General features: G+C 39.3%; 1 protein-coding gene across 1 annotated transcript in view; it reads left to right on the top strand.

The window, feature by feature from the left end:
• PAPSS1 (3'-phosphoadenosine 5'-phosphosulfate synthase 1) overlaps positions 1-8,075 on the top strand; it is a 109,859-nt gene extending 101,784 nt beyond the window's left edge. Inside the window, 1 exon segment of the mRNA XM_032632852.1 lies at positions 7,680-8,075. Coding sequence (XP_032488743.1) covers positions 7,680-7,818 — 139 coding nt within the window. The 3' untranslated portion in view covers positions 7,819-8,075.
• The last annotated feature ends 4,887 nt before the right edge of the window (positions 8,076-12,962 follow it).

Here is a 12,962-nt window from a genome sequence, read left to right on the forward strand (position 1 = left end):
CGTTGTGTAGAATCTTGAAGTCCTTTATCCTTCCACCTCACTCTTCACATCCAGGTCTTGTCATATTGACCCCTGAAATATTTCTTGTGTGAATTCTTTTCTTTTTCTTTCTTGCTATGTAGTCTTTGCCATACATAAATATTTCTGTTAGAGTACTGGGGAACTGTCTTTTCCATTCATTAAATAAATTCCATTTATTAATTTTGATGTTTCTTTTAAAAACTTGTAGAAGTCTGACTGTAACTGCATGAACTTGCCAATGAATCTTGTCCTGTGTTTGTAGATTTTGCACATATTTTATTGCAGGGGGTTATTGCATAACCATTAACTGATAAGGTCTAATTTAAAATCTATTGCATTGTCTTTTCTTACTATACATTTTAATCATAATTAGGGACATAATACTATGTATGTTTTTGAAGGTCAAATTATATATTTTATATGTGCTGTGTCTTGTTTTAAAGTCAACATGTTACATTGAAATTAGTATAAAACTTGCCAACTTTGCTATGCTTTATTCATTTATTAACTACTTGTTGAGTCTTTACTACATACATGTCATTGTTAAATGTGGGCACTGTGGTTGGAAACGAGCAGATATTGTTGTTGCCTTCATAGGACTTACATTCTAGAGAAGACAGACAGTAAACCACTTAAGGATGGCATGTGCTTTGCAGAAGACTTGTGGGAAGCTCTGCTAGCACTTATGTGACCAAGTCTGGGTTATCAGGGATGGGTTCCTGGAGCAAGAGACATATGAGCTGAGCTCCAAAAGATGAGTTGGCATTCCCTTGGTAAAGAAGGAGGTAATAGCATTCTGGACAGAGGGATAAGTGCATGCAAAGGTGCTGAGGTAAGATAGACTCAGAGGGTTTGGGAAGAAGGCCAGGGTGGGTTGGAAAAGAGAGTGAAAGGAGGAGGATGAGACGGGGACTAGATAAGGCGGTTCTTTGAAAGGTACACACTGGAATAGATTTTGAAAAGATAGTGTGTTGTTACCATGTACATTAAATATTGGGAAGTTCAGGTTTTTGGTAATTAGGTAAGTTGGATTATACAGGTTGATTCTCCTGAGAAATTAACTAAAAATTCTGGATAAAGGAGAACGTTTTCATAAAAGTATTGTGGTGCTGATAAGAACTGTGAGGCTAAGCCACTAAATGAAGGTTAGAACTTCAGGTAAGTTGAGTGTTGAAGTTGCTTTTGTCCTGGTTGACCTAGCAAATTTGAGTGTTGATTTCCATGGTCTTGACCGAGGTGGGGAGTCCCAACAGGAGACACTCCCATTAAGCTGATGCTCCCTCCCACCGTAGGTAGTTAAGAGAGAATCTGAAGTGAACCCCACCCATTTCCCTACCCCAGGAGACTGAGCTGAGACTTTAGGCTTCAAAGCTCAGAACTGTTCACATGGGCCAAACTCATACTACCCGGGTTGTATCAAAACAAAACAGATAAACAACCAAAAAGCCCTCAAGCCATGAAATTAGTTCTTGGTGGTTCTTAACTGGGCATGCCTCTAAATATTCAGCAGAAGCAAATGTAGACTGTCGCTAGAGCATTACTTCTTTGTCCTAGACCTCAATTTATTCCCACAAATTATACAAGCGTAACTTATTCCCACAAATAATTATACAAGCTTAAGTAAAAAATGATAAAGTATACAAGGAAACATAGCACCAAAGCAAGGAAAAAAAAAAAAGGGAAATTACAGTTGGCACAAGCAGACCTGCAGAGACTTCACATACTAGAATTACCAGACATGGATTACAAAGTAACTATACTTGCAGTGTTTATTAAAACAAAAACAAGTCTGAAACTACTACGTGGCACATAAAAGTATAGAAATGACCTAGCAGTATAGAAAAGAGAAAGATGGGAGGGAAGTTAGCGTGAAGGTGTGCATTAGTGCAGGCAAGAATTAATGAAATGATGGTTTAGCTTTAGGTAGCTTGCAACAGGGGGATTGGAAGAAAGATGAGTAGGCATTCCCTGGAAACTTCTTGTTTGACTGAATGTCTGATAGGAGCTGTTCTCTAGCTTTTAGTTATAAGATTTTTGAGGGGAGGAAAACATGATGCATTAAGGATTTTGATAAATTAGTTCGAGACAATTACATTTTTCATGTATTTCAGTTGGTCTTTGGTTTGGAAACAAAAATTGTTAAAATTTGTCCTGCATGATGCCATGCTTTTTGGCTCCTGGAAAGAAAGCCATAAATAACTAATTATCTGGTTTTGAACAGATGATTTGTATTTGAAGAGAATTCTTAGTGTTTTTATGTATACTGTATTATATATGAGTTTCTTTCGAGTTAAATGAAAGGTAGTTAGCCCCCAAATAGTTAATTAGATTCACTTATAAGTTACTACCATTATTTTTAGTTCTATCAGAGAAGAAGCTCCCCTTTGCGTCTCTGATTGCTTATCATCTAATTAGTGTTTTTTAAGAAGCTGGTCTAATTGAATATGAACTTTTGAAAGATAAAATTGAAGGCCCCTGGGCTGACCCCAGCTTCTTGTCTGAACAGCTTGTGCTGGTGGCTCTGATGGCCACATATGTAGACCGAGAGAGTCAGCAGATATTTGTAAAGAATTAAAATCTTCAACAAGTGGCCAAGAGCCGTTGTACTTTGCAGTTGGTCAAGAAGCTGGCCATATGTAGTTGTGTGTCCCACATGGAACAAGATGCTGGACCCACAGGGTCCCACATAGTGTGCTGGATGGTGTGCTTTTTCTGTCCTTGCGTTCTAACCCCTTCCCCTGCAGTTGTTTTTTTTTTTTTTTTTTTTGGTTTTGTTTTGTTTTTTGGTGTGTGTGTGTGTGTTTTAAGAGGAGGTGTTCTGTCAGCTGTGGATTGTACGAATCTGTGACCAAGTGGTTTTGAAAAGGGAAGAAAAAAAAAAGACTTGCATTTCCTTTTTCAGGTGCCATGGAGATGGGTTAACGAGTGTAATTAGATGGACTAGCTAGAATTGCTTTGTAGTGAAAGCCTAAGGTTTAGTAACCTTTTCTGCTTCTGCCAGATTCCCGATTACTCACAGGTAAAGTTCAGAGCTAGTTTTAGGGCATCCCCCAAATGCCTCAGTTTTTACTTGATTTATTTTTTTCTGTAAAATGCTGTCCATTTAAAGATGTAATTGTGAAAACTGTGATTAGATTACAGATAGTGACTCTAGTGTCAAGGCCTTGCACCTGACTTCTGATAAGAAACAAAATCCTCATGTGAGGGACAGAAATACAAGTCTGAGGCAGAGGGAAATAAATGTTTTCCGTAGCCAGGGTGGAGTGGAACCACCAGCATGTGGCAGCAGAAACTCCCGTTTCATGTGATGAAGAAATGCTTGTGGCATGCGGGGCAGATAGAGTGTGAAATAGCGTCAGGAAAAGAGGTACCCAGGGACTTTGGTTTTAAAATTCAATTTCAGAAGGAATGCAAGCAGACTTCTGGATTTCAGACTGTTTGGCATTGTGAGGAAAGAAAGGACTTTAATTGGTCTGGCTTTTTCCCTTTAATCACAAAGTCAGGACAGAGTCATTCTACAGGCTGCTCCCTCATTTCTTTTTCATTGCCCCATCAGGAACAGGTACTTTATGCATGGGACACAGGGTTTTCCTTTCTGAATTCAAAATTTTAAATTGACATGGCCAGAAAGATCTATGGTCATAATTTTCCTTAATGACACTTATTTAGGGAATTGATAAGTGACCCTCCTAAGGAACTAAAACATTCAAGCAAGATTTGTCAAATGATTCTCAGCTGAACTAACCAGTTTTACATCAGGTTGGAATGAGGGTTTTTTAGATGCAATTGGAGAGATCTGGACCCCTCCACACCCTTGACTTCCTCTCCAGATGCTGCTTTGCTGAGCCCTGCCCTGAGGGGTAACCTCTCTAGCCTAGAGATAGTCACCAAACTGTGTTGATGGATCCTATTATCAGTTCATTCCCACACAGGTTGTTTACCCACAGGAGACAACCTTACATTTTTATTGAGAAGGTTGAGACCATCTTACATTAACCGCTTCATCTTCTTCTAACTCCACGTCATCACTATTTCTTCATTTTTCACCCTCCTTGTCAGAGCTCCTTTCTGTGTGTTCTTCATCCCAGACTTCTCCATCTTTCATTTCTTTCCTGTTACCCTCTCCTGGCTTTCATCCTTCTCCCTTTTCTCATTCTATGCCACTTATTTTCTTCTGCCTATACACATGCTAAGACCTCTCTTTTCTTATTAAAAAAAAAAAAAATCTTCTCCACTGTGTGTCTCTGCCACTTTACCACTTCATCTCTTTCCTTCATCATCCACTGAAACTCCTTGATTAAAGAAAATTTAAATTCTGATGCGTTTATCCAGTGGATTTTTCCGCCCCCCATGGTCATCTTCCTTAGCCCCTCTGTGGCCTTCACATTAAAATTTTTTCTTTTTCCATGACCTGCATATAATCATCTTGGTTTTCTTCTTACTCTTTCGACAAATGCTTTCCCTTTTGGCAAGTCTTCTTTCTTGGAGAACTTATCCATTTTCTCAAACTGGGTTTTCATTTTAGTGTTGATGAATTTAAAAATTACGTTTCTAATCCCAACCTTTCCTGAATTTTTTGGAAATCTCCTCTTATAGTCTTGCTTTTTTTCCTGGGCCCATCTCACATGCAGTCAATTTCTTTTTCTCCCCTTAAGTTTGTAGTCATTTATGTAAGAGAAAGATGATAGCTTACTTCATATTTGAACTATTGTAACCAACACATCTGCATGGGCCAGTTTATTATAGTAGATTTGACTTTTCTTGCACATTGAACACATGATAGAAGTGGGAGATACTCCCTAGATTTAAACTACTTAAATCCATCTTGCTTTGGAGCAATATCTGTTAAACTTTCCTTTTCTTCGGTCATCTTTGAAAATGTGAGCAGACATTTAAAAGATGTTTTACCTAAGAAGATGAGAGCTGTTGAAATATCGAGTTGAATGTATATCTTCCTGTCTTTCTCGTAGTGCAGGGAATAGAAGAGCGGACAGGTGGCTAGGGGAAGGTGTCACATGCCTGAGTTAAAGAAGTACTGACTTCTGCTTTATAGCAAGAGGTGGGATTATAAAGCATTAACGTTGATTTTCCTGTGGCTGATTAAATGAGTTACACTTTTTTTTTGCTGTACGCGGGCCTCCCACTGTTGTGGCCTCTCCCGTTGCAGAGCACAGGCTCCGGACACGCAGGCTCAGCGGCCATGGTTCACGTGCCAAGCCGCTCCGCGGCATGTGGTATCTTCCCTGACTGGGGCACGAACCCGTGTCCCCTGCATCGACAGGCGGACTCCCAACCACTGTGCCACCACGGAAGCCCACTTTTTAATATTCTTATCCTGTATGTGTAGCATTCCAGAATAAAACTCTCAGACTCTTAGGTGTTTCAGAGTGGGGTAGGACGTTCATTAAAGTCTGGGTACTTCACTGGGGAGTTGGAAAGGCCAGAATTAGGGACAGCAGCAAATATGAGAGGGAAACCTAGATCCAGGACCAAGAGTCAAGTTGATCTTAGGAACTAACAGTAGTGGGCAGGCCTAAGGACAGGCCAGATGCAAGATACGTAGAGGCTGGTGATAATATAACCAAGTCCAATGTTCAGAAGACCAGTGAGCAGTCGGGTCATTGAGCACACAGACAGTGCAAATTAGAAAAGCAGGAGAGGCCAGAAACTGGGGCACGCTGGATCATGAGGAAATCACAATAATTCTTCCTTGGTCTGGAGCTCAGTCCTACCAAGTGGACAACTCAAGAGCTCATAGATAGACTGAGTGAACCAGGTTCCCCCAAATAAAGTGGAGGTGAGCAAGGTCAAGAGAGAAGCTAGATCGGAAGATGACTATTGAAGAGGTCATGAAGGGCATGTAGAAACCTCTAGTGTGAATAGTCCAGATTTAGAGGGAAGGGAATAATATATAAGGAGCTCAGATGAACCACAGCAATCAGAAACCCCTTCTTACCCTTTTTTGGCCAGAGGATGGAGAGTAGTGACTTGTATAAAACTCTAAATGGTTCTCTATTGAATAAAAATTTTCTGTACATATACCTTTTCATTCTTTCATATTTCACCAAATATTTACTGAGTTCCTAGTTAGAAAGCTAATAAAGTACTTGATCACTGGTCATTATTTACTGAATATGCTATATGTCCCAGCACTGTTCAGATATACTGTTTACTGCTGATGTCTGTCATTTAGGGGTGAATTAATAGCCATTGTAACTCCTGTTGGGCCAGAATAGGGAGTGTAATGCTATGTCAGCATCCTGTTTATCTGCTCTCATCAGGGCAGTGTTCTAAATGATTGAGGTTTCAGATCAGTTAAAGGTCACATTATTTAAAATTATTTAAATCACTTTTGGATAGAGATTTTAAAAATAAGCTCTTATTGATAATAATATATTATTTTATTTTGATATTGATAATATAAATCATCATTGTAGAAAACTGCAGAAAACATCATGACAAAACTAAAAGCACCTGTGATACCACTTCATAGAAATAACCACTATTAACGTTTGGGTGTATTTCTTTATGATCTTCTCCTCCCCGCACCCCCTTATTTTAACAGAATTGCATTGGTATTGTATATAAAGTTTTGCGTCCTGATTATTTCACTTCCCATTAGTACATCGTGAACATTTTATCCAATCTTTAACTATACTTTAATGACTATGTAATTCTGCTCAGGACTGTACCACAATTTCCTTAGACCTTCAACTGTTAGATTATTTACAACATTTTAACTATCATAAAACAGTTTTCAGACAGCTATCTTTATGCATAATGTTTGTTGGCATCTCTGATTATTTCCTTTACGTAGATTCCTAGAAGTGTGATTATTAGTTAAAACATACCTGGCATACCTCTAGAAACAAGGGGCATTTGCAGTTTATGGTTTCACTCAATTCTCAGATTAACTCCACAAATAGCAAAGTGGGGATGGAACATAACAGTCGCTGACTAGGAGTAAACAGGGGATGTGATCTGGTGACTTGAGTGACGCAGAACTCTTGCTCTGTTCTTGGGTCTGCTATCTAGTTGGTTCCCTTGTTTGAGGGAAGAGGTTGAAATTACCAATAGACAGTATGTGTCATAGCCATAGGTGCTCTGTGCTTAATGGTCTAAGGGCTTTTGTGTGTTTTTGTAGGTGTGAAGGTGAAAAGAACTAACACTACCTTTGTGTAATAGCTTATCAATGGAATAATATTAATTATTGCTACTTGCGTGCTGTTGTTATTTTTTAAGTTCCAGTTTTTCTCTTAATGTTCCAAAATGCATTTAGCTTTCCAGATTCAGACTTCCTAAAAAGTTTTCAATATGTGCATCTAAATTGGATGTTTTTCTAAAAAAATTTCTAAATTATTAGTTGCCAGGGGTTGGGGAGGAGGGAGGGAAATGGGTATGTCTATAAAAGGGCAACCTGAGGGATCATTATTGTTTTTTTGTTGGTTTTTTTTTGGTAAGTTTTGATAGTGTGGTGTTTTTTGCTCAATGACAAACTTAAAATCAGGTTGATATTCATAAGTAGTACATTTCATCCAGATATTTTTTTCATTAAGCTTGTCTTCCATGAACAGAAGGAACGAATGTTTTTTTTTAAATTTCACTATAACTAAGTTTATAAAAATGTGAAATATTTTTCTTTTTTCTCTCCCTTTCAGCCATGAAGACTTTGAATTTATTTCAGGAACACGAATGCGCAAACTTGCCCGAGAAGGCCAGAAACCTCCTGAAGGTTTCATGGCTCCCAAGGCCTGGACCGTGCTGATGGAATACTACAAATCCTTGGAGAAAGCTTAAGCTGTTAACCCAGTCATTTCACCTTTGACACCTCACTGAGTAACAAGAGGGGACCACGTAGTTACTGTTGGCATTTCTTTGTGATGGTATCTGTATGGACATGCTTCCTAAAAACAGACCCTTTTCCTTAACTAGCATCAGTTTTGGTCTGCCTTATGAGTTCTGTTCTGAACTAGTGTAACACACTCCTGGTTTTAATGTATCTTTTCCACTTACTATAGTTAAATATTCCTACAATACATTCTTTTCGTATTATATTTATGCTTCTGTCTCATTATTTTTCAAGCTGTTATATCAGATGTAACCAATAGTTTACACATTGAATCTCACTTTTCATCTCTTGAAAAAAGAAAAAAAAATCCACTAAACAATAAACTTGGCTAGACCTTGTTTTGGGAATTTTACAAGACGTCTGTAGCATTTAGATTTTTTTTTCTACATTGAAAGTACAAACTGCTTTCTTCCTTCCTTCCCATCAGCTATTGATCTCTCAACTGTTATAATCTAAAATATATTAATATCTATGTAAGCCCTGAATGAACTTTATTCAATAAAATTAAACTTTTTGGCTTCTTATTTATGTGACTTTTTAAAAATATTGTTTTGTTTACACATACCTTATCCTCCTTGTGAAGAAATTTCTCATGGGGAAGGGAAAATACAGGCGTCAGGCATCTTTCATTACTGGAATCTATTGATAATAATTAGTTCCAAGCACTGTTTCATACTGAATTTTTAAGTGGGAAAATAATAATGCATTTTCATTCCATCCAAAAGCTCAACCTGTTTCCCCAAATATCTCTCTAATATTCTTAAGTACCTAAGGTGGTGGTACTAGTAATAGAGACATGATAGAGGGAGGTTAGTTCATGGCAGGGGGCGGGCAGCATATCAAGTTTGCTTTTGTAGTATATCCTCAAGTAGAATATTCAAGAGGAGATGCTTATTTAGGGGCTGGATATTTAATTTTGGTTGAGATGCCAGCATTTTTGATTTGCAGTCGTATTTCCTATGATGAAATAATCTTGCGTGATCTGGCCTTGAAAATTCAGCATTACAAAGACATGGCAGATTATACACAGAGATAGTGTATTGTCATTAAGGCAAATGGGAATAAAATACCACTAGGAAAAGAAATAGAAGGAAAAACAAAAACAAAGTAAAAGCAGATCACTGAGGGAATCAATTAGAAAGTTGATAAATGGAAAAAAAACAGAGAATATGAGTAAAAGTTTCTAGTGGATGGATTTATTCACTAGTGGATACTGAATGAAAATATTAGTGGACAATGTAAAAAGTATATGAATGCATATGTTGATGGGAAGAATTAGAGGTGATAGTTGATATGACTTTTTTGGTTACACATTATCTAGATCTCTTTTAGGGAGATCTCCTTTATATAAATCTTGTATAAATCTTCAATTTTTATGTGTATATAGAGGTTGAAAGATTGCAGAGCGGCTCTCCAACCACAGACAGCTAAGGTGTGACATAGCGCTTCAGCTCAGCTAATTCAGAAACTCCAACCTGAAGTGTTGAATGTGTAGGAATGATGCAAAGATGTAAGGACAGAATGAGTCGTGGTTTCATGGTGGCAGCGACAGTCAAGATTCTGGGCGCAGTGGTGGTGGTGCTCGTGGCAGTGGGGGTCTCCTGTGCAAAAGTAGTACCCTATCTTGAATATTCCAGGGCGTATGACTTTGGCTGAGTCCTCTGCCACTCACCTCCTTTCGTTCTCCTGACCATTTTCCAAGCCTCATTCTTTTGCATTTTCCATCAATTCTGTAAGAGACCCAACAGCCTCCCCATATATTCCTTTGCTGCCTAAATTATCTAGAGTTTCTGTTGTTTGCCAAGAACCTGATTGTAACAGGTGATGTGAAAAAAATGTATACTTCACATTAAAATCTTGATACTGCTAAATTCAAGGTGATTTTTACTGTTAGCATATTTTATTTATTTTAAATTTTATATATTTATTTTTGGCTGCATTGGGTCTTCGTTGCTGTGCGAGGGCTTTCTTTAGTTGCGGTGAGTGGGGGCTACTCTTCATTGCGTGGGCTTCTTATTGCGGTGGCTTCTCTTGTGGAGCACGGGCTCTAGGCACGTGGGCTTCAGTAGTTGTAGCATGTGGGTTCAGTAGTTGTGGCTCGCAGGCTCTAGAGCGCAGGCTCAGTAGTTGTGGCGCACGGGCTTAGTTGCTCCGCGGCATGTGGGATCTTCCCGGACCAGGGCTTGAACCCGTGTCCCATGCATTGGCAGGCAGATTCTTAACCACTGTGCCACCAGGGAAGTCCCTGTTAGCATATTTTAAAAGTTTAAATATAGAGAAAAAATTTTAATACTTAGCACTCAGAAAACTTATCCTTCTAAAATTACAAAAATATACTCATAAAATCAAGCTGAGAACTTTTAGAACAGAAATCAACAGCATCAGGGTGAAATGTGATCGAAAAAGGAGCTTTGTGTTCTGTCACGTAATTGTCCTTTCTTAGTCCCATAGTGCCCCTTGTCCTCAACCCACCAGAGTGGGACATGATGAGAACATGATTCTAAGCCCCTCTGCTCTTGGGATTGGCCACCCACTTGTGTGTTTTAGAGAGACGGAGAAGAAAATAAAAGTACCCAGTGATTTCTACCAGTCCACAGGTTGGTATTGGTATGTGTGTCTTTAATCTACAAATAGGAAATATGTAGAAATTTTATTTTTCTTTCCCAGCTCATAAAGATGACCCCAAACCAATCTTTAAAACCTTCACCCCTTACACCAAACCTCTACTGCCAAGTGGTCTTGGAAATCTGAATGCCATTTTTATCTATCCATCAGCTGGAAAAATGAATGGAAAAATAATTATTTTTTTAAAAAGAAGGAGGAAAAGAAAGTGCAGAAATATAATGTTTTAAATCTGTCAGTTCTGTATTCCACTCTGATAATCAAGACCACATATTTGAGTTTCATTTCCATCCAAGAGGGGAACAATTATGTCCATATCTTGGAAGTTGGCATTTAAATACCTTATCAGGAAAAATTCAGAAGTCATGCTTCCCACATATGGTATATTTTTATTAGCACATATGTATCCAGGGGTGAGTTGGCTCACAAAGTAAGGAAGTATGTGCCGACCAGGCTTCTTTTATGTGTGGGCTCTATTTCTTAGAGGGCCTCTAAGCCTCTTTGTATTTTCTGCGGATTCCATTTCCTCCTCCACACAGTCTTGTCCTGAATATAATTATATATAAGTTGTGCAAAACACATTCTGCCCTCCTAACTCTCGGTCAGTCTTTTCTGGACTAAGGTAAAAGCTGGGCTCCCTAAAGGTAAGTACTTGAGGACTATAATTGAGCCAGGGGTGTGTTGAGATCAGAACCTCTTTTTCCTAACTTCCTGTTTCAACAGATCCTCAGGAAAATGGCACTAGAGTTTAGGGCCTAGATTTGAAGAACTGAAATTAGAAACATGAAAAATCTCATCATGGACCTTTATTTCCCAGACCTGCATCAGCACTGAGCATCTGTAATGATCTGCCTTTGTTAGGAAAAGAAATTACGGTTACCAAAGAGGAAGGCGGGGGGAATAAATTGGGAATCTGGGATTAACAGATACACTCTCCCATATATAAAATAGGTAAACAACAAGGACCTACTGTATAGCACAGGGAACTATATCTTATAATAATCTCTAATGGAAAAGAATCTGGAAAATTGAAAAAAACATACACAGATATAGATATGTAAAACTGAATTACTTTGCTGTACACCTGAAAATTGTAAATCAACTATACTTCAATTTGAAAAAGGAAACGGGAAAACCTCTCCACTGAAATGAATTAGAACACCGACTCCCTCTCTGCTTTTCTTCCAACAGCTCTGGCTTGTCCTCTTTGAAAAGTGTCTGTTCTCTCGGAGAGCATAACCACTTCTATTGCCCAAGAGAAGGTAATTATCTGTTAAAAGTAAACTGGGGCCTTGCTGCACAATCAGGTCCTCAAGAAAAAGAAGCCAAGCGAAGGAGAGACTGAGTTCTGTCTGACCCATGACTGGTTCACCACCTGGCTGTCCAGAGCCTGCCCTGAATGACATTGAATCTCAGTGTGTGGCTAGTGCTATTTTGTGTGATCTATATGTCGTACATAGGTGCAGTTATAGCAATATGACTTTTGATACGTTGTGGGCAATTCTAGTGGGCATTTGCAATCATTAGTTTTGAGTAAAAAAAGTTTATTTAAGACCCATTTAGACTTAAACAGAAGCACAAGCGTAAAAGAGGGAGTATAAGGCTTCCCTGGTGGCGCAGTGGTTGAGAATCTGCCTGCTAATGCAGGGGACACGGGTTCGAGACCTGGTCTGGGAGGATCCCACATGCCGCGGAGCAACTAGGCCCGTGAGCCACAACTACTGAGCCTGCGCGTCTGGAGCCTGTGCTCCGCAACAAGAGAGGCCGCGATAGTGAGAGGCCCGCGCACCGCGATGAAGAGTGGCCCCCACTTGCCACAACTAGAGATAGCCCTCGCACAGAAACGAAGACGCAGCACAGCAAAAAAAAAATTAATTAATTAATAAACTCCTACCCCCAACATCTTCTTAAAAAAAAAAAAAGAGGGCGTATAGTTTTGTGGTTAAGAATTCAGGCTCTGGGCTTCCCTGGTGGCGCTGTGGTTGAGAGTCTGCCTGTCGATGCAGGGGACGCGGGTTCGTGCCCCGGTCCGGGAAGATCCCACGTGCCGCGGAGCGGCTGGGCCCGTGAGCCATGGCCGCTGGGCCTGTGCTTCCGGAGCCTGTGCTCCGCGGCGGGAGAGGCCACAGCAGTGAGAGGCCCACGTACCGCAAAAAAAAAAAAAAAAAAAAGAATTCAGGCTCTGAAGTCAAACTTGACCAATTCCTTGTTGATTATGTGACCTTCAGCTTCATGAGGCCTTGATTTCCTTATCTGTGGACCAAAGGTTATAGTCAGGAATTATATGAGGTAATGCTTGTAAAGCACTGCTCCTTTATTATTATTATTTTATTTAAAGATGTAGTGTTTTGGCCAGGAAACACAGTGATATCAATATTTATGAGACTATACCTTGTAATCTTTGCTTCATAAAACCATTCTCTAGCCCACTGAGCAAAGTGACTAAATACAGGTATATGTTAGATACAAA

This window comes from Phocoena sinus, chromosome 5 (genome assembly GCF_008692025.1).
Source record: "Phocoena sinus isolate mPhoSin1 chromosome 5, mPhoSin1.pri, whole genome shotgun sequence".
NCBI classification, from domain to species: Eukaryota; Metazoa; Chordata; class Mammalia; order Artiodactyla; family Phocoenidae; genus Phocoena; species Phocoena sinus.